General features: G+C 31.8%; 3 protein-coding genes across 4 annotated transcripts; all 3 read right to left on the bottom strand.

Moving 5' to 3' along the window:
- Positions 1 to 1,629: 1,629 nt before the first annotated feature.
- LOC125837825 (UDP-glycosyltransferase 92A1-like) lies at positions 1,630 to 3,389 on the bottom strand. Its single transcript, XM_049516898.1, has one exon. It carries the CDS (start codon positions 3,358 to 3,360, stop codon positions 1,888 to 1,890), a length of 1,473 nt encoding a protein of 490 aa, XP_049372855.1. The 5' UTR covers positions 3,361 to 3,389; the 3' UTR covers positions 1,630 to 1,887.
- Positions 3,390 to 5,264: 1,875 nt separating this feature from the next.
- Positions 5,265 to 10,619, bottom strand: LOC125837832 (lysine-specific demethylase JMJ30). 2 transcript variants are annotated; one of them, XM_049516913.1, is made up of 7 exons: positions 10,049 to 10,557; positions 8,201 to 8,410; positions 7,282 to 7,416; positions 7,034 to 7,177; positions 6,750 to 6,842; positions 5,673 to 5,751; positions 5,512 to 5,606 (listed from the first exon to the last, which is right to left on the bottom strand). In XM_049516913.1, the coding sequence occupies exons 1-7, from the start codon at positions 10,532 to 10,534 to the stop codon at positions 5,566 to 5,568; spliced, it is 1,188 nt and encodes a 395-aa protein (XP_049372870.1). In that variant the 5' UTR covers positions 10,535 to 10,557; the 3' UTR covers positions 5,512 to 5,565. The 2 variants fall into 2 exon arrangements, with proteins under 2 accessions (XP_049372862.1, XP_049372870.1); XM_049516905.1 differs by having other exon boundaries at positions 5,265 to 5,751; positions 10,049 to 10,619.
- A 5,159-nt stretch (positions 10,620 to 15,778) lies between these two features.
- On the bottom strand, positions 15,779 to 19,654 carry LOC125837820 (IRK-interacting protein). Its single transcript, XM_049516893.1, has 2 exons — positions 19,272 to 19,654; positions 15,779 to 17,361 (listed from the first exon to the last, which is right to left on the bottom strand). The coding sequence occupies exons 1-2, from the start codon at positions 19,548 to 19,550 to the stop codon at positions 15,793 to 15,795; spliced, it is 1,848 nt and encodes a 615-aa protein (XP_049372850.1). The 5' UTR covers positions 19,551 to 19,654; the 3' UTR covers positions 15,779 to 15,792.
- Between the last annotated feature and the right edge of the window lie 1,904 nt (positions 19,655 to 21,558).

Below are 21,558 nucleotides of genomic sequence, written 5' to 3'. Positions count from 1 at the left end.
ATTACTCCTTACAAAAAGAGGACATGAGAAGTCAGGTAACACATTTTCCTTCACTTCTGTACTAGGACTTGTTGTTCCTGGTTTGGGTTTTACCCGGTGTCCGATAACAAGTGTTTCTTTAACTCTAAACTCAGTTAAATAGGTTCATATAAATTGAAACGAATCAGATATATTTAGGCTTTGTTTATAGTCCCACATTTTTTATATATATAATTTTTTATAGTCCCACTTGGAAAACTTATAGTGTAACATATAATAGTGGATAAAAATAGGTCTGACTGTAAACAATAGTTTTAATGCACATATCAATCTTCTTCTTTTTTTAATAATTGAATCTTATTTTTCACATGGTTTCACAACATTGATGAAAGCTCTCACATGTCAAGGCAACATTACTTGCTCCTTTTGTACCAACTTATGTTACGATGTTCGAATTTCGAGAGTTAAACGAGTTGTTTTTTTATATCATAACTTTTATATGCCCTTTAAATTATTAATTGGTATATTATTTTACGTAGTTTTTAAATGTGATTTTATGTTCATACACATGAACAAAATTAAGAAGTTTGAAATAAGCAAAAAAATGTCACATAAGCAATATATAATATATTTTTTCTATTTTTTTGGGGGGTTGTGGGCGGGGGGGGGGGGGGGGGGGGTTGAGGCATATTGTTTTGTTTGAGATATGTAATTCATATTATCATATAGCGTATGTATAAATTTTACTCTCAGTGACAATAAATTTGATTCACCAAAATTAGGTACAATTATTATGTTATTTACATACAAATTCATTATTTCTGCTGAGAAATTGTTGAGTGTATTTTTTTTTTTTTGGTAATTGATTGGTGAGATTCAATATTGGTTCAACGTGTATTCACTAATATTTTCTTCTTCTAGTTCAAGGAAAATCACTATCATCTTGAATTTTACTAGTTTTACGTTGATTGACATGTCATTAAAAGAAACAATAGTGATTTTAGTAGATAATTTTAAAATATGGGTAAATATTCAAGAAATCAACTCAATGATAGATCAAAGAAATGGACCCATTCGACTAATCAGTGATCTTTGGACTTACTTCCCACCTACCAAGCCAAGTCAATAGTTTCTTGGTACGAAAAGCTCCACTAAAGAGCGTTTTCATGTGGTCCTCCTTTATTTAAGCTTAAAATCAATAATAAAAACGAGCTTGTATGTGCGGAATTAACTAGAAAATAAGTTCGGTAATAATTGTTGTACTATACGTAGACATTGTGTTATATATCATTTCTCAAAAATTTCTTTAAAAAATTCATTAAGAAATCCATGGAAAATTTTCAATAATTGTAGTTGGAACTTAAAAGTTATCCCAAGAATAGAAACCTATAACTTAAAAATGAACTCAGTATATCGTTACAAGCTCAACTCCAACACACTCTTAAAACCAATTACAAGTCATCTCATTATTCACAAATTTTCTTTTTCATTTATCATAATGGAAATTTTCTTTCGATTTCTCATCCGGCATTTGATATTCGCTTTGAAGTTCTGACTAATCAATATTCATGTAGTAGGAAAACTCTAATCTAGTGTTCGATATCCACAATGAAGTCACGATTAATTAGAGTCCGTGCCACACAAAGCTCATTTAAGAGAGAAACACTTCCTACTAAGATTTTCACATATCCAAGACTTGAATAGTTGAACTCGAAACTCCTGAATAAAGATGATACAATCTCATCCATCCCACTGCAACCTTGATCATTTCTTTTTCAAAAGTAAAGAAGAATTGAAAAATCCAAAAAAAAAAGATAACTATATACATATATGAAAGATAAAGAAAGAGGTTGAACTTTTCTTCTAGATTTCTCTTTATTTATTATTAACCAAAAAAAAAAAAGTCAATTATTGTGAGCCAATCCTTTCTTTCATCATCAAATTAAAAAATTCATCCATAGCTCTAATAGAAGATCCTTTGTAATCATCTTCATCTCTAGTAGCATCTTTAATCATTTCTTTAACTTCACAAGCTTTACCCCTCAATCTTTTCCCCTTTTCACTTTCACTATCCATAACTAACTCAATCTTTTCAATTACATCCCCATAACTTACATCAAATGTAGTCCCTCTAGCCATTTCAACACAAACACCAATTTCTTCAACCAAAAACTTAGCATTAAAAAACTGATCAGCTGCCATTGGCCATCCAATTAATGGAACCCCATTAATCAATGATTCAAGAACTGAATTCCAACCACAATTACTCAAAAATGAACCTATTGATTCATGAGCCAAGATTTCAACTTGTGGTGCCCAATTAACCACTACTAGTCCTCTTTGTTCATTTTCTTGATTTCTTTCAATAAACCCTTCTGGTAACCATTCTTCTGGTTTGAAATCAGCATTTACATCAAATCCTAAAGGTGGTCTAATCACCCAAATGAAGTTTACTTCAACCCCATCTAATGCTTTTGCTAGTTGCATCATTTGTGACGGCGAAATTGTGTTTTGTGAACCAAAACATATGTAAAGAACTGATTTTTCATCCTTATTATCTAACCATTCTTTACATTTTACTAAAGGAATACCTGATTCTTTCCTAGGAGTTTTAGTATCATTTTCTTGATAAAGTATTGGTCCTATTGCCCAAACAGGTATACATAACTTCCTTCTAAAATACATCAATCCACTATTATCAAACTCCTCAACTGTATTAAACAAAACCCCATCTGAGTTTTTCCAAAGTGGAAGATTTTTCATCTGAAAAACTGAGTAATCATCATTACCATCAGCTATAGCAAGACTAGGTGACAACTGTGTAACATGAAATTTTCCAGCTTCTTGAAAATCAGGTAGTATAAACTCAAGATTATCAGTATGCTTATGGGGTAAATTCATCCACATAGAGTAATAACAAGCTAATCCAAAACCACCAGCACCAACAAAAATAGAATGTAAAATATCAAATTCATGAGTTACCTTAGCTGACCATCCAAAAAAGAAATCTGACACAACACAAATTGGGGGTTTCTTGAAAAATCCAATCTTTAGGTTAACAAGATTAGTAAGAATGTTTCTGAAGTTAGATTCAAGTGAAGGGGATACTTGAAGAAGTTTAAGGGCAAGATTATAAGGTAAAGAATCAGTGATTTCAGCATCTGGTGGAAGATTATGTTCAGTACTGTTAAAGGGTATTTCAAGAAAGTGAATTGAAGGGTTTTTTGATGAAGATTTGAGTTTCTTGATGTTTAATGGTGTGTTTATGAAAGTGATTTGGTAACCCTTTTGGGTAAATTTTGAAGCTAAAGCTAAGAAAGGGATTATATGACCTTGTGCCATGAAAGGGAAGAGAACTATGTGACCTTTTTCACCTTCCATGGTGGAAAGAAGAATGGAGAATGAAAGATGGCTATTGAAATCTTGTCTTTGTTGGATTATATTAATTGATATATTGAGTTCCTATAGAAGCTTTTTGTCTTTACATGTGTGATATTGCAGAGTTCATCGAGTGTTTATATTGAATCATATTAATTTTATTGTCTTGATTTGATGAAGTGAGAATGTTTGTTAATTAATTATGATTAAATGGTAATAGTTTTTTATATCGTTTTTAAAATAGTTGATTTTTTGAGAATTAATTTAATTAGGTGAATTCGATGAAATATTGGTTAAAAGTTCATATTTGACCCTCAAAAAAAAATTATGACAAATAAAACTAAACGAAGAAAATATGTGGAAATATATATTATTAATTTGACGTAAATATTATGTGTAAATAAATTTTTACAATCATTGGACCATCAAACATTTTCTTTCTTCTCAAACTAAGTATTACTTTCTCTTTTAAAAGTCAATTTGACGAATTCAGAAAAATTAATTGCATTAAATTATATTATATTATATTACAATTTTAAAATTGAATTAATATACATAAAAAGTTGAGATAATTATGATATTCAATTTCATGAACTTGAAACTCAAAAGAGTAACATTGTTCTTACAAAGGCAAAGATATACCGTTTACTAAATTGTCACAAATATACCCACAAATTTTGTGGTAAAATAGAGTTTATCAATCATATTTTAGAAAATTTGTGGACTAATATACACACAAAAAAATTGTGATAATGTTTCATGGTACGAACCATTCAAAATTAGCAATGTAAGTCCTTTAAAAACAATGAGTATCTTTCATTGATTGTAATAAACCCACAAATTTTGGGGTAAAATGGGTCGGCCAGACATTACCTGAAAAGTTTAGATAATTCAAATTTTTTGTTTCGTGATCTCAAAATTCTAAAAAAGTGATATCGATCATGTGAAGGTAACGAGTATCATTCACTAGGTTGTCGCAAATAGACCAATAAAATTTGGATCAAATAGAGTCAGGTAGTCATATTTTGGAAAATTAATGACCTAATACACTCGAAAAGTTAAGATAATTCTGAATTATTATCTTGTGATCCAAAAATCTTATAAAAAAATACCAGCCCTTGGAAAACAATGAATATTGTTCAATAGATAATTTCCAATGACCCACAAATTTTGGATTCAAATGGAATCAATCAATCATATTTCAAGAAAATCATGAACTAATACACACGAAAAGATTAAAAAATCTTGAATTTATATTTCAAGATCCCAAAATTTCAAAAAAAAAGTGACGTTGATCCTACTAAAGTAACGTGTATCGCTCACTAGGTTGTCACGAATTGCCCCACCAAATTTGGAATAAAATGGAGCCGATCAAACAAATTTTAGAAATTTTATAGACTAATGCACACGAAAAACATAAATAATCATGAATTTCTATTCCGCTACCTCAAAACTTGAAAAAATAATGGCATAATCTTATAAAAGTAATGTGCATCATTCACTAGATCATCATGAATGACCCACAAAATTTGGAGTCAAATAAATTGGTCAGTCATATTTTAAAACTTCATGGACTAATACACAAGAATTAAGATAAGATAATATTAAATTTCTATTTTATAATCTAATCTAAAAACTCCTAACAACAAAAAAAGCAACGATCCTTCAAAAAAATTTGTATAGTTAGACCCACAAAATTGGAGTCAAATAAAATTGACAAGTCATTCTGCAAGACTCATGGATTACTTATATCAGCCAATAAATATAATACATGTGTTCCGAAACTATCATTTTTTGTCAACACTTGTTGTCGAGTGAGCATAATATTTGGCCAACTTAGCATCAAAATGTGTTTTAATCCAAAAGACGGATAGTTTAGATAGATAAAAAAAAAAAAACAATGATAGTAAGGGTATGAGACTCGTGAAACCAACAATTCTGAGCCTTTTTATCATTTCATCTCGCGAAACCCTACAACAATAACTATACCTCAGTTCCAAAGAAAAAATTCATTTTCACCTTATTTACCAAATTCATGATAATGATCAGACGAACCTTCAAGTAATAAAGCAACAAGGCTACTTGGAGCTGAAACAATCACACTGGACAATTGACAGTTAAATGTATTAGTAGTGGTGAAGTCCACATTGCTATCTGCAGAAGAATGATAGTTGAACTGGTTCCTTTGTATACACGAGACGAGACCGATCAGTCGTCTAATTTTTCAGCATCACTCCACCAAAAGCTAACTGAAAAGCTTGTCGTGAGAGAGCGGACGTAGTGCCACCATTTAGGGGGAATGTAAAGCATCTCACCTTCCTCTAAAATACAGTCCTGGAATTCCAGGTCTAATATATTTGGGAACTCTTTCTCGTCAATGTTGTCTAGATCAACCTTCAAACAAGATTTCAAATGTGTTCAGACGAAAAGCTGTGGGCGATATCAACCATCTAAAGTAAGCAACAACCATACAATTGGAAGGGAAAAACGATATCGTAAGTTTCATCAAAGAGAGGTACGATAATATAAGTGGAACCCTCAGATATGTAAGAGAAGCAGAACCTTGAGATGCATATAATAGTTCTCTTCTACCCTGATATGTGTTGTCGTGTGCAGTTATGTGCAGCAGAGTAAAAATGGAAAGAGAAATCGGTTAGTTTTTCCCTAAAAGATACAGTATTCACTATTCACTCTGTCCTAGAAGTATAGTTGGACTTCCCTTTTCAGCCATCCCAAAATTTCAATAACCTAAAAAGAAAAATCAGTTTCATAAAACTACATATGTTCTGTGGAACCCATTTTTCAGGAGGACTTTTCCTTTGTCCTGCTCTCTGAGAACACTAGTCAATAGGTTGGATCATCTCCAACAACAACAACAACATACCCAGTGAAATCCCACAAGTGGGGTCTAAGGAGGGTAGAGTATACGTAAACCTTAACCCTACCCGTGGAGATAGAGAGGCAATATTGGATCAGTTCCCTGTTTCCCAATTGATGACACTTCCTATGTTGGAACATTGTAAAATGTTTGTTACAGTGTCATCTCTATATAAGATCTATAGCTTTTTAGGAAGAATTAGTAGTATATAAACTACACAAACTTTAATATGAACCTTTCAACCACCACCAATCTACTCTTTCTGATATGCAAGTCAAATAAACATCTTAAAACTCTGTGTCTAGCCAAATACCATCATAAAACACAACACATGAGTAGTACTTATTACTAACAACCAACATTTTCAATTCTTCTTTTAAATATTATACCGAGTAAAACAAAGACACTAGCATAAATGGAGTTGGTAACAACTAAGGCTAAAAATACTGAACAACAGACCGTTGAAATGACAATTCTGGTGAACTGCAATTAAAAATAATGGAGAAGCATATACCTGGCTGGAATTGCTAAGCATGGTTTCACTATGTGGGTGAAGCTCATCCGAAAGTGACGCTGAGTAAAGCCGTACATACTTTTTGCCAACAACCTGTAAATTGAAATGCAGAAGATCACAAGAAATAAAAATGAAACATATCAACATGCACACAGTAGCAGAAATTTTCCCCCCTAAAAAATAATCAATCAAAGCAATCACCTATGGTTCAACTTGATTTACTTTTTGTTAAGCTCAGGAAGCTTATTGTAAAAATATGTATGCTATTTGGCTGTATGTAGTACCTGAGCAAGTATATTATGGTGAGGATCATGATGCAAAGGCGTCACAGTCCGGGCTGGACCAAACCAAGCATTAAGCGACCTGATTTCCCCACCTCCAGTAAAACAATAATCAGGAATAACAATATCTTGCCGTAGCTCTTGTATCTGTCATTTAGCTACAGAGCTAAGCCACTAATTCCAAAAAAATAAGTTCAAGGTAAAAGTGTTTACACAAATATACAGAAATAAATGTAGAGGAAAAATTATACCTGATCAAATAATTGATGCTGAGCTAAGTACGTAGTTTCCACAGAGGTAGTATCATTGGATCGAGTTCTCTCAAGAAATTCAGAGAATGTGATCAGCTCTTGCTTCCATTCTGGGCACAAATAGTTCTTTCCAACCTGGAAAATGGCTTAAGTCGATATCAAGTTTTGAGTGAATTCATGCATTGATTGCATTAGAGTTGACATAGCACACAAGAGACACCCTTTTAATATGAAACATTTATATCATATTCCACTGAGAACGTGGAAAGCTAGCTACAAATTTGGACTCGGTAACAATATTGTGAAAACTAAGCCCTGAGCTCGTTGATTCTCTTTTCACATGCTATACGCAGGGGCGAACCCACGTGGTATCCAGGGGATTCACCCGAACCCCCTCGGCAAAAATTACACAGTATATATAAGGTAAATTTTCTGTATTTCTGTAGATATATACATTTTGAACCCCCTCAATAACAAAGAGAAACTAATGGTGCAGTGGCAAGTACCCTGAAATTAAGTTGTACGTCACCGGTTCGAATCCCAGTGAAAGCGTTTTATTTTTTTCTTATTCAGTTTCAGTTTAATTTTCAGTTCTGTTTTTCAAGTTTTTTTTAGTTTTTTTTTACTTTAAAAAATGTGCTAAAAGTTTGGTTTTAAACCCAAAAGAATTCAAGGTTTCCATTTCTAAAGGCTTATTTACACGTTTATACTTTTATTTTTCGAACCCCCTGAATGAAAATCCTGGGTCCGCCACTGGCTATACGAATACATTCTCTTTATACATTTCAAGAAGAAAGGACTTGCATTCTTGTCATTTGCTTTAAAGAGGACTTATCTTCTGCATATGGTTAGAAATCTGCTGATCAATTTAATGTTGGAATATGCAACAGATATAGAGTTCAGTGGTAAATGTAATCACCTCAACGGGGACTGTACGGAAGCCAGCAACCCTTCTAAGATAATTCATGTCATTCCACTTACTCTTAGCAGGCCAGTGATCCATGGAATCTCTGATTACCACCGGAGTTCCTGATAAATAATGGTCTCTCAGGAATGCCTCCAACGATAAGGCTGGCCTTTTCCCTACTAACTTACAAGACAGAGACTTAATAGGTAGCGACTGCTGCACCTGCAAAGTCAAAACAAAAGATAAATAACTACACTTCTCATCTCAAATACACAATTAGCACTCAAGTAAATGCTAGACCACCTCAACTATGTGAAAGCTTAGAGAGCACTCACTGATGAGCGCACCTAGAAAACATGTATTCATTGATATAATTGGTAAAAGGCATTCAATTTTTTCAACAGACAGCTGGAACAAATTGACAAAAATGCTATAACTGATGATTTAAAGAGGTTTTCCAACCTACTAGACAAAAATAGGTACAATCAAGGATTTAAAGAGGATCGTACTCCTTCATTGTGGCATTCAATGAATTACTGAAACCCATTAATTACAAAATGCAAAACAGGATTGCAAAAATGGATGCTTTATCCTACAATTAGCTAAAATGGATGTGAAACTATAAAACATTTCTAGTTTTAAAACATCTCGTTAGTAAGATTCAGAAAGTAGATTCCTTGACCAAAAAAGACTCAGAAAGTAGATTAACAAACCTAGAGTTCCTCATCGTGTTTATTCCTAAGCTTAAGCAAGGAAAGAATCTTAGCACTTCCTTCACCGCTCAACAGTTGTTCATTCATATCATACCACATAACACAAAACATGAAGAGGGGGATTAACACTGACTGAAGAAGTGAACAGGGAGATAATAAAATAGAAAGGAACAATTTTTATGGTAGTTCATTGAAAGGGAATGAGAAAAACTGAAACTCTACTAAGAAGACATATGAATCCTTGAGTACAGAGTTAAGAGAACTACAGACAAACATTTATTTTTTCTTTTATCCTGCTTAACAAGTATACAAACGAACTGCTTCTTCTTCTTTGATTTCAATTTGATCTTATTCCACATTTAAAACCAGCAATAATATGAGCTAGCTTCCAATTCTAATATATCAGTTTCTCCATTAGCTTATTTCCCAAAAGAAGAAAATACAACACAGACGGAGCAAAGTCATACAAGAATTTGCAATGCACTTCTTAAAAAAAAAGACTTGATCGAAACTATTTACATTTCTCAAGTTCAGTTAATTGTAAAAAGACTTAAAATAGTCACAATTTCTCCCCCCATTTCACGGACTTTCGTCTAGTGGTAAGAGCTCAGTTTGTGATGTGTGGATTAGGCACACCACACACATCACATGTTAACTAAAACCTGTCCACCAAATTTTGAACCATGGCCTACTGGCCCTCGAAGATTTCTCAGTTATCAAAAAAACAAATCACCCTCCTTCCCAATGTTTTGTTCGGTTCCAAAAAGAATGATCTTCTCTACGTTTAGAAACAATTTAACTCTAAAAAATGCTAAAGAATATACCATTAAGCTTTTATAAGCAAACAACTAAATGACATTCAAAACCAGAAGTATCAAAATTCTTACTTCCTTGCCTCTTTTCTTTGTTGGCAAACTTTTTAATTTTAGCTTTCGAAATGTTTAAGACCACAAGATTAAGTGGCATTTTGATAATTCTACATATCTTTAATTTAAGACGAGCAAAATTCAGAAGGTCCTTTATTTCTTAAAGTTCGTTTCAAGTCAAATCCACAAACAAATTATTAAATGATTACTATCAAAATCACAAAGCTTAATAGAGAGCTGAACAATACAACAAATCGTAAATTGCGAGGGACGAACCTCACCTCCGCCACGTTAATTTCTTGAGAAACAAATTTAATCTCGGATTCACCTTTTTCTCCGAGATCACTCCGTGCTTTCTCCTTCTCCGACGCCTTTCGAATCGCGAGATTCAATTCATCCCTAAGCATCATTCCTCCCATAATAATCCCCATATCTAAAGCTTTAATCGCCTGATTAAACTCACCATTAGCATAATGAAGTTTCGCCAAATGCATACACGCCATTGAATACGCATCTCTCCATATAGGTACAACCGAATGCCATGGACCTGAATGTAACTGTTCCCACGCCATCTCCTTCGCCGCCTCCGCCGCTCGTATATCTCCGGCCGCCGCGAGCGACGTCATGGTTGCGTATGCGTAGCCTCCTTCCTCCGCTATACTCTGGAGGATGTTCCAACGTTCCGAGTCTAGGAATGGAGTTTCTAAAACACCGTCGTCGGAACCAGCGATTTCTCCGGCCACGGCGTCGGCTGCTGACGTGGACATAGTGGGAAATGCAGTTTGTGTTCTAGAAGATTCGGTGAGTAAAGAAGATATTTTTGTTTTTGCTTTTTGGGTCCTTTATATATGGAAAAAAGTGCATTGCGTTGATTGGAAATATCTAAAGAGTAGTATCTAAGATATTATTATTGTATAGTACCATCATTAGTAGATCTAGGGGAGAAGGGGGGGGAATGAATTTTATAAATTTTCATAAAAATATCCAAAACCAACCTTTGATAAAATAAAATTAAAACTTGAAAATTTTTATTGATTAAAAAGAAAGGAAAAGAAAAGAAAATTGATTTCCTTACTAACGGCGAGCGAAATGAAATCGACATGAATCATAAAAACTTATTTTCAACAGTAATTGCATGATATAAAATATAATAAATCGTGAAGTTTGAAACTCATTATGTGTGCGTCTAACTTATGCAATTATCACAAGCTATACATGTTTAGGTTAATTATGTAGTGCATGACTTGGCTTCTTCTTCTTTTGCAAGTTATGAACATTTTAGATTACGATTAATGATTTTCTTGGTATAAATTAGAATATGTTATGAATATATTAAATTAAAATTTTTATAAATTATTGCAAATGTTAAAGGACTACCTAATATTGTGTTTATAAAATCAAATATCAAAAACGAGCCGTAATATTTTTAAAAATTTGTTGTATATTTTAATTCTTTTTTTTTATTTGCAAGTTGAGTAGTTTTCAATGATACACGTATACAATAACTATTGGGACTCATAATTCATGAACTTGGCTAGTCGGGTTCGCAAAGCGACGCCCGGAAACCACGGTAAAAAAAAAAAAAAAAAAAGTACTATCAATATCTATCATACATCATTGGCTAGATTTGATTAATATTTTATATTTATTTTGAGGTTCGATTATATGAATTTTTTTAAAAAAAAAGTCACTTTAAAAGTACTTAGCCTATCAAAGAGGATGATTCAGAATTCAATATCTCTACTTAAAGATGAATGTGTACTTATTATTTCATTATAACATTTGGTTGTATTTTTTTTTTCTATCATTCCAACAGGATTAATTCATAGTATGACATATAAGTTCACGAAAATATATTTGTTATTTTTTTTAGATACTGTATATGTATTAAAATATAATCCATTCAATCTTATAAATTTTAAATTTTGAATCGTATCTGTCAATTGATCTTTGCTCTATGTACCTTTTTGGAGTCATCAATTACCATAAATTTTTGAAGCGTAAACCATTAAATTATATATAGACATATATTATCAGTAATCTTGTAACCAGGGCGGCTCAATCCTAAAGTCATTGAAGTAATGATTTTAGTCCCAAGAAAATAAGGCTTTAAAATAACTTAATGTTAATGTATATAAATATAAATAATTATGTATTTATTATTAGTATTGATTTAAAAAAAATTAATAGCTTGTTGTTCACCTTTTATTAACCATTATGCACATATAAAAAAATAATCTTAAAATACAATTATTGTAATGATATTTAAAAGTTGAAGGCAATTAAATTTACAATTACCTTCTATTTCTTAATTTATCTAAGAGATAAATGTCAAAAAAACACCTAAACTATCCTCTCTTTTGTTAGTTTTATATCTAAACGATCACTTATTCGTTTGAGAAACATACTTTTATCTTTTATAACATTCTCATCATGGTGTGTGTAATACACTCTCTCTTTTATTTAAAAAAAATTATCACATCACACTTCACATGGACAAAATATTTCACCTTGACAAAAATTAAATAAATTATTAGTATTAGTTAAAATTAAAGATTAAAAAATTATTTTATAAAATTAATTTAAAATATTTTTTTTACCCTCTCCATCACTTTCTCTCACCATATCCCCCGCCTGCCCATTATTTTAGTTTAGTTTTTGTTTAAATTTCTTTTATAAAAGTATTTAATTTTTTTGTAATTCATCCCCCCCCCCCTCCTCCTCAAATATTAATATATATATTTTTTACTTTTAAAAAAAATAAAATTCACCCACTCCACCTAACCGTCTGCTTCCAAAAAAAATTCTCAATTTGTGTTAGATATATACATATCAAAAATATTTTTTACTTGCCGCCGCAAGACTTTTTAAAAATATTTTTTTATTTATATTATATTCGGTACACAAGTAGAAAAATATTTCTAAAAATATATGTACATATCTAACACAAAAAGAGAAAAATCTTTTAAAAAAATAAAATTAGGAGTGGAGATTTAAATAGGGTGGGGTAGATTTTTTATTTTTAAAAAATAAAATAATATCAATTTTTTTAGGAAAGGAATGGCTGGCTTTTTTTTTTTTTTTTTTTTTGGGGGGGGGGGGGGGGAGTATGAATTATTTAAAAATATTTTATAAAAGAAATTTAAAAAAAATAAAGGGACGGGGGATTATCGGGGGGGGGGGGGGGAGGTGGTGGAGTGTGGTAAGAAAAATAATTAAAATTTCATTTTTTAAAAAAATCATTTTTTGGGGGATAGTAATACTTTAATATTTAATATTTAATTAATATTAATAGTTTATTATTTGATTTTGTCAACGTGGAATATTTATCCATGTGGAATGTCATGTGTCAAGATTTTTTCAAATAAAAGAGAGTGCATTACACACACCACTGAGGTGTGTTTCTCATACTAATAAGTGATAGTTTATGTATGAAATTCACACTCTCAATAGTTTAGGTATATAACTCAAAAAAAGGGAATAGTTTAGGTGTGTTTTTGACACTTATCTCTTTATCTAATTCACTTTAATTTGAACTAATCATGTTTTAACATTGATTTTGTAAGATTGTCTTCAATTATGTGAGGTGTCTTCTTAGATATTTCGACCTCAAATTATATCAAATAATCAAATTTAAAAAGACACTGCCTCTAAAGCATAACAATCACTGTAATATTGATGATTTAGATATATTTTATTATTTTTTACTAAAACAAAATATTATACAAGTAGAAATGATACTCTAATTGTATACTTAATCAGGTGAAGTTTAATTTTACTTTTAAATATTTCTACTACTTCTAGAATATTTTGATAGTTTGTATAACAATTGAGTCAACTTTTTTTTTTCCAAAATGTAATCAATAAGAACTGTTCTAAAATATAAACATTTGTGGTGTTATATAAAGTACAATAATTTATATATGTCTATTTGTTTCTTACGATTTTTTATAATAAATATTATATGACAATTGAAAAATAATAATTATCAAATTATAATTAGCTATCATATATTTTTAAACTTTATGAGAGTAAAATATGTATATAGAAAATTATTAAATAAACATAAAATCTCTTCTTCTTTTTTTAATTTGACTTTAAGCCTCCCATTCTATTGAACTGCGGCATGTGTATCAAACATCATAATACTGTTTTACGAAAAATGTGTTAGATTCATTTGGAGTAAATAAGATATTTCATTTTCTGAGAAGTCAATAAGTTTATTAATTTTAATGTAAGAAGATGATGAACATAAGTTATTATTGCCATAAATTATGGCATACAATTGATTACTTGATCGGTCGCTACGACTTATGAGTCACCTTGAAAATGTCATAGAGCTCATTAGCCTAGGCCACAAGCCTTCTTTGTCACTCTTTGATCTCATAAATTATAAAAACATGAAAGGCATTTCATACTGTTAAAGAGCTAATTACATCATATTTCTATTTTTTTCTAAATTACAAAAATGCTTTAAATTTAAAGATTTTGGATACGTCTCGGTGTATCCGAAAATAAGAGTATGATTTTTCTAATTTTTTCAAATAGTAAGAAATTTTAGGAAATATAATAAAATAAGTTGTGTATTTAAGTAATTTTTCCTTATTTTTATAAAGTGAAAAAGCTAAAATATATTGGGTTCTTAGACTTGCTGGTATTATAGAGGGCTCAGAAAGGGGTTAGGGTCTATAGTAGAACATCACAAGATTTACTTGAAAAAAAAAAGTAGAGGGATTTGTATGGAATTATATTGCCACTACTACCTTTGAAGCCTGAAAAAGGCTTTAGTTTCTGCTCATGTCCTAACCGTGCCTGATTATCGAATTTTGATACAAGACTTTTTTATATCATTCATTAAAAAATTGATTTATTTATGTCAATTTCATTTGAAAAAAGGTTAATTCATGTCATTATTTGTTAATTGAAACTAATTTCGTTTTTCAAACTCAATTTTTAGACGAATTATGATTCGACCACATCATTAATTAAATTATTTTTTTGAAAGAGAAAAGACTCAAATATATCATCGAACTTTGAGAAAGGTTCATCTATGTCATAGATGAGCCAAACTTTTAATAGATATCATAAATATGTCTTTTTTCAAAATTCGATAACATATTTAAATTTTTTACCTTTTATAAATTATGAGTATGTTCAATCACTTAGGCCGACTAGCGCATTAGAGGTATTTCATCCAAGTAAGATTTACTTCATCACAACCACTAAAGCCTTTTACTTCTTTTTTTTTTTTTTTAAAGTTTTGCGAATATAACCCTTGAGAAATTATTCTTCCATATAATGTTAGACTCTGGTATAATATTAGCTCGTGTATTGACCAGCCTTATAAACAAAACATTAGATTGTCATCTACCGTTTGCAAAACTTATGAAGTTTTAGATTGTGGTCTAACTTTTTCTCACAAGATTTTCAGTTTGTTCAAAAAGGATCTTTAGACCATGATCTAAAAGGTCTATAAGTTGTAACGAAAATAAAAAGATGATTTACTAAACAGTTATCCCAAACATGAAAAACCCGTGAAATCATCACTTAAAAACACATGAGGCAATAGAAGCACAAGGTTCTAACTGATGAATAGCCCAGCCCAAAAAAGTATAATTTTTCTCTTCACAACTTCTTAGCCCAAAAGATTTCACTTTCTGGCCCACTAACATATTTGCCACATATTATTTGATGAAGTTTTTATTTAAAAAAAATAAAATTACAGTTGCTACCCTTCGGATGCGCACTCATAAACCTACTCTTGCGCAGTAACTTGCAAACCACATAGGAAGATGTAAATCGTATTAGGCAAGCTTATTGTGACGAGCTCGACTGAGAAAACATTGGCAGGAGAATTGATCCACCTCCCTAATGAGATACCACATGCTGCACCAACTTAGTCACGTTTACTCATTTATTTGATCACAATATGGCAACTAGTTTATAGAACTCACTCAAATCAAATAATCAGCAAGAAAACACTATTACAAGTTAGATTACTAAAAGTGGTGAATAGAGAACCTAACTATGATACATTTTTGTACCTGCATATTACCTTACACCTAAGTACTCTATCATGCACATAAAAACCAGGCATAACCATGACCTTAACCTTGCTAGGACCTTGTGATCTTTGCCTATCCGCGAAGACGTCCTCCATGTAATGCATATCGAAAGTTCTATTCTCTTCCACTCGTACAATCCCGAGAGAAGGATTGAACGAAAAGGCTAACAAATGCAGCAACCAAATGCACTTAGCAGCAACGAAGAACGCTTGGAGGAGTTGTTCAGGCCATGGCCTTGTCCAATTAAGCGTTGCGATAATGCAACTCATTTTCTGATCACAGAACTTACTGAACTCTTCGCTATAGTACTTTGTACCCTTCCTCAACACCTCGTTCCAACTTAGGTTCCTCAATGCGACAAATGATGAGAACTGAGCTTGGCGATCTTGTTGAGGGTCTAAGTGTTTTGATGAGCCATTCTTTTGGAACACACAGTTTTCAAAGTCTTGGAAAAGTGATTGGTTTATGATGGATTCAATGTGGTATAGAACTGCTTTCGAGTACTTCGAGTTGAGAGATAGCTTATAAGGTTGAAGCAAAAGGTTCAAGTTATCAGTTAACAAATTGTCTGTTTCTTCAATCTGTCCTATTAGAGTCTTGCAGAACTGTTTCACCGATAATCTTGACTCCGATACCATCTGTAAGAACCCTTCTAGCATTACCTCATCACTAACTGGGATCACATTTTCTCCGTCCCTATCGATGGATTTTCCATTTTTAGGAAAATTTCTAAGCTTGGAGGATACAGGGGACTCTGTAGCTTGAATTGCTTGCCTCAAGGCCTTTTTCAGCTCTTCACAGTAAGTTTCTAAGTACTCTAACTTTTGCTTTAGCTCACCTAAAGACGACTTCATTCCCGAGACTTCAATCAACGCTGCATCTCTGCTCTCGTTTGCTTCCATTAGCTCTTTCTTCAACGTCTCGATTGAAACCATTCCTATATGATCCTTTAAGACCTGAGAAACTTCATCGGATTGATCTGTTCGGTTTGGTGAATTTTCAACCTTGTTTTTCTTCTTTAGCTTAGGGAATAGCCACGACAAGTTCATCCCGCCTTTACTCTTTGGCTGCGATTGAACAGAAACGTGTGAATCCGTCAATGGCACGATGACATTCGAGTTCTTCCCACTCTTACTTGTACTACTACCACCACCATCAACCTCAGTACTAATTGTTGCAGGCTTACACTTGTTGCAAGATGAAACCGAGTTCAAGTCCCCTAACGAGTTTCTCCGAGACTTGATGTAACGAGCGATGGGAGAAGCTTTACTCGTAGTGACTTGATCAGCACACGAGCTCGTGACCGATCTCTGATCATCAGCCGGACAAATGTGGGGTTCTAAGTTGATCAGACTATTCGTAAATCCATTTTTTAAGGTCGAATTCGCCTTCCTGTAATCCGATAAAACGGATTCATTGTTACCATTTCCTACTCCTCCAAATCCATATTCATCCCAAAGTTCAGCATAGTTTGGATTGTGATCTAAGTGTAGTTGTTTGTATCCTGGCAATGGTTCATCTTCATAGCTCTGCACACAAAATGTTGATTCAAAGATCCATCAAAAATGAAGTGATCACAACCTATGTTGCTCGGACTCTTCAAAAATATTGCAAACACTTGTCGGATCTTCCAAAAAAAAGCTCCTTTATGGAGGTTACGACACGTGGCCATCGGCTTTTTTTGAAGAGCATGAGCAACATAGATCACAACTAGTCTTGATAAATAATGTAGATCATCAAAAATGAAAAAAAAAAAAACGAAAATTCGAGATTTCGACCATTTCTATAGAAGCTATACACACCAATGTGATTGAGTGATCACAACCTATGTTATGATGCTCGTACTCTCCAAAAATGTTGCAGAACGCTTGTCGGATCCTCCAAACTCTTCAAGTCCACTATGCACATGTTGGCCTTTTTGAAGAGTTTGAAGGATCCGACCATGGTGTTGTAGCATTTTTAGAGAGTCTGAGCAACATACATCACAATTAATCTTGATCTCAAGTGAAAACAAGAGTGGCTAACTTGTTTTGGTACTATGAAATCTGGTGTTAATTTCACGTATAGTCACTTATCTTTGTCCGTATAAAGTAAGTCACAAAATTATTTTTTATCTCGTTAAAATGATCGAAGTCACTATAATAGTAAAGTCACTAAACTTTACCTAATATAATAATAAAGTCGTAAAATTACTATTGTCACATGAAACTGACTAAACCTCACTCACTATAACAGTAAAATCACTAAAAGTTATAGGTTAGTAATTTTACTATTATATAGTTATAAAAAGTTGTAATGTGCAATATATAAGACCTACATGTACATTAAATACAATGAATTATTAATTATATCATCTTTATTCCAGGTTTGACATTTAATTCCTTCGTTTAGAAGCAATATATCTAGATAAGATTGTCTAAGATTGAAGTTAAGATTATTTAATATTTGGTCAAACATATATTTTCATAATTCAAATAAGAAATGCAATTTGTACAAAAAAAAAAAAAAACTCATGAGAATTTACAAAAAATGTTAACACTATGGTATGGACTGTAAAACAAGAATGAACCTATAATAAAAATCTAATAGAAAGTATTTATTTAATTTTTTTTTAAAAAAAAAGAAGAAAGAAGAAAAGGGACTTACTGGTGTGAAAATGGGATAACCTTGAGCAGAAAAATGGTGGGAATGAAGAGAAATAAAAAACTACCTATGTTGCTCGAACTCTCCAAAATATTATTATACTTGTATTAAATTCTTAAAAATTGCACTATTTTTGAAAGATCGTACAATACTTTTAAAGAATCCGAACTACATAAATGTAAAAAGAATTTAATTTATAATAAAATAATATACTCAGTATAGTCTCATAAATGGGGCCTAGAAGGAGTGGTGTGTACAACCTTACCACATAGAACTCAAGTAAAACATATCAAAATCAAAATTAAAATTATTAAAGGTCGAATCATTACAACAAAAACATCATAATCGGTCTAATCTCACAAGTAGGGTCTAGAAACTGTGGTATATATTGTCATACCCCTATATGGAGAGTCTGTTTTCAACATAGCTCGACTCAAGTAAAACATATCAAAATCAGTATCGTTAAAGATTAAATCTTTACAACAAGAACATCATAGTCCGTCTAATCTCAGGAGTGGGATCTAGAAAGTATAGTATATACAATCATACTCCTAAGTAGAGAGTCAATTTTCGATACACATCAACTCAAGTAAAACATATCAAAAAGTCAATATCTTTAAAGGTCGAATCTTTACAATAAGAAGAATATAAGACAAGTCTCACAAGTGAAGTTTAAAAAATTGTGGTGAATACAACATAACATATCAAAGTCAATATTTTAAAGATCGAATCTTTAAATTCTGAATCCGTCTCTTATCATAAACCAAACTAAAAAACAACAAGAAAAAAGACTTACTGGTGTGAAAATAGGATAATCTTGAGAAGAAAAATGGTGAGAATGAAGTGAAACAGTTGGAGAAGCAGAAGAAGGGAATTTTTTAATAGGACTATTCCCTTGTTGTTGTTGTTGTAAAAGGGCAGCATGTAAAGCTCTTAATTCAATTGCTTTAGCAATTGCACCTTTAATTTCTTGTCTATTAACAACAACTTCACAATTCTTGTTTTTGTAACTTGTAACTTCATCATCATCATATTCTTGAAATTTATGTGTTGATGATGTAGTAGCACTTGCCATTAGTGAAAAATGAAAAAAAATTACTAATGTTTTTTTTTGTGTGTTTTGTGTTGTTATGTATATCTACATTCTTGGAATTCAATGGTTGGTTTTGGGGATTTTTTGATGATGGATTGTATGATATCTAGTGAAAGAATTTTGGAGGACCAAAAAAAAAAAGAGGGTGGTGGGGGTGGGGGATAGAAGAGAACAAGAGGGGTTTGTTTTTGTGGGGTTTGGTTGGGGGGTGGGTAGGTGGGGGGTAGGGGGAGTTAAGGGAGTGGGTGGGGAGTGGGAAGAGGCTATTTTGTCTTGGTTCTTAAGAGTATTTAATGGGAATATGAGTGCATGTGAAGCAAAGAGGGAGAGGTGAGGAAACCAAAAAAAAACAAAAAAAGAGGGGTAAAATGGTCATTTTGAACATCTTATGAGGATTTTTGTTATTTTTTATTCGATGTTCGGTATTTGGAAATATAAGTGCAAATGAAGCAAAGAGGGAGAGGTGAGGAAACAAAAAAAGAGAGGGACAAAATGGTCGTTTTGAATATCTAATGAGGATTTTTGTTGTTTTTTATTCGTTGTTCGATACTTGTTTTAGGATCCCTATTAATTCAGATTTCAGAAATTAGATCATGATTAAAATGTCTTTTTTGAGCAAATTGAAAATTAGCGTTAAACTAGCTAGGGTCTAAAATTCGATAAGTTATGGTTTCTTCATTAGTTTTGAATATGAGTTACTTAAGTCAATGATTTATTGTAAACAAATTTTCTATCTTTATAAGTAGGAGTTATGCTCTATACACATTATTTTTTCCGATTTTACTTGTAGAATTTCACTAAGTTATTGGTATTGCAAACAGTAAATATTAGAAGATAATATTTTTTTTAAGATTAAGCAATACATGAATAAATATTACAGTCGAATCTAACATTATTAGAAAAGGTAATTTCTAAAAAAAAATAGAAACAAAATCTAAATGCCACTTTAATTTATTTTTTTGTGTTGATGTGGCAGCACTTGCAGTAGTTGCCATTAGTGGAGAAGCAGAAAAAGATAGCAAAATAATTAATAATGTTATAGTGTTGGTTTTTTATTTTATTTAATTTAATTTATTATTTTTTACATCTATCTACATTCTTGGATTCCAATGGTTGGATTTGGAGTTTTTTTTTTTCTTTTTTTCTTTTTTGAGGAATAGATGATAGAATATGTGATATGATGGTAAAAGAATTTTGGAGGACCAAAAAAGAGAGGGACACAAGAGAACACATGCTTCTTTCTTTCTTATTTTTTTAATCCAATATGAGTTACCGTGAGATGATTGACATCCTTCATTCTTAATCAGAGGTCTCGACTTTACCCTGAGAATGGGAAAAGATCATAAATGTTGGAAGCGTTTCCCCTAGAAATGAACCTTAAACATGTGAATCAAAATTTAATCGAATGTGTGTGGCGGGGTTGAGGAGAGTGGAAGATACCTAAAATCTAATCTTATGAGCTCTCTTTTGTCTTGGTTCTCAGAAGTATTTAATGAAAATATGAGTGCATGTGAAGCAAAGAGGGAGAGGTGAGAAGGATATGACTTTAGGTGAGAAGAAGAAAAAAGAGGAAGGGCAAAATGGTCATTATAATATTATGATGTTTTTTTCAAGTAAATACCCGGTGTATTCGAAGTAAAAACTTATTCACACTCGATGTTTAAGAAATGTGATAATATGTGTTTGTTAGTAAATTGTTATCACTTGATTATGATCAATTAATTAGTATATATTTTCACCTTATTAAGCATTCAGTCATAGTAAGTTAATACTTCGTATGTTCCTTTTTAGTTGTCATGTTGTACTTTTCGAGAGTCAATTTGACTTATTTTAAAGCTAAATTAGATTACATTAATTTGATATTTTAAAATAAAATTTTAGATATTCAAAAACTATACGGAAAGTACTATAAATTGCAACTTTTTTCATATCAATATGGTAAAAAAATACATCTTAAAATGTTAGTCAAAATTATATAATTTAACTCTCA

This window comes from Solanum verrucosum, unplaced genomic scaffold (genome assembly GCF_900185275.1).
Source record: "Solanum verrucosum unplaced genomic scaffold, falcon-dt-bn FXZP01000284.1, whole genome shotgun sequence".
Classification (NCBI taxonomy): Eukaryota; Viridiplantae; Streptophyta; class Magnoliopsida; order Solanales; family Solanaceae; genus Solanum; species Solanum verrucosum.
The sequence above is the reverse complement of the archived record's forward strand: the minus strand, read 5'-3'. Positions and strand labels throughout refer to the sequence as shown.

Bases quoted from the DNA above. Each gene is read 5' to 3' on its own strand.
- LOC125837820 (XM_049516893.1), bottom strand. From the start codon at position 19,550: ATGGCAAGTGCTACTACATCATCAACACATAAATTTCAAGAATATGAT. The intron at 17,362-19,271 runs GTAAGTCTTTTT...TTTTGTGTGCAG, and splicing joins ATTATCCTATTTTCACACCA to AGCTATGAAGATGAACCATT.
- LOC125837832 (XM_049516905.1), bottom strand. From the start codon at position 10,534: ATGTCCACGTCAGCAGCCGACGCCGTGGCCGGAGAAATCGCTGGTTCC. The intron at 7,178-7,281 runs GTATAATTTTTC...GCTAAATGACAG, and splicing joins AGCATCAATTATTTGATCAG to ATACAAGAGCTACGGCAAGA. The intron at 6,843-7,033 runs GTACTACATACA...TTCAATTTACAG, and splicing joins ACCATAATATACTTGCTCAG to GTTGTTGGCAAAAAGTATGT.
- LOC125837825 (XM_049516898.1), bottom strand. From the start codon at position 3,360: ATGGAAGGTGAAAAAGGTCACATAGTTCTCTTCCCTTTCATGGCACAA.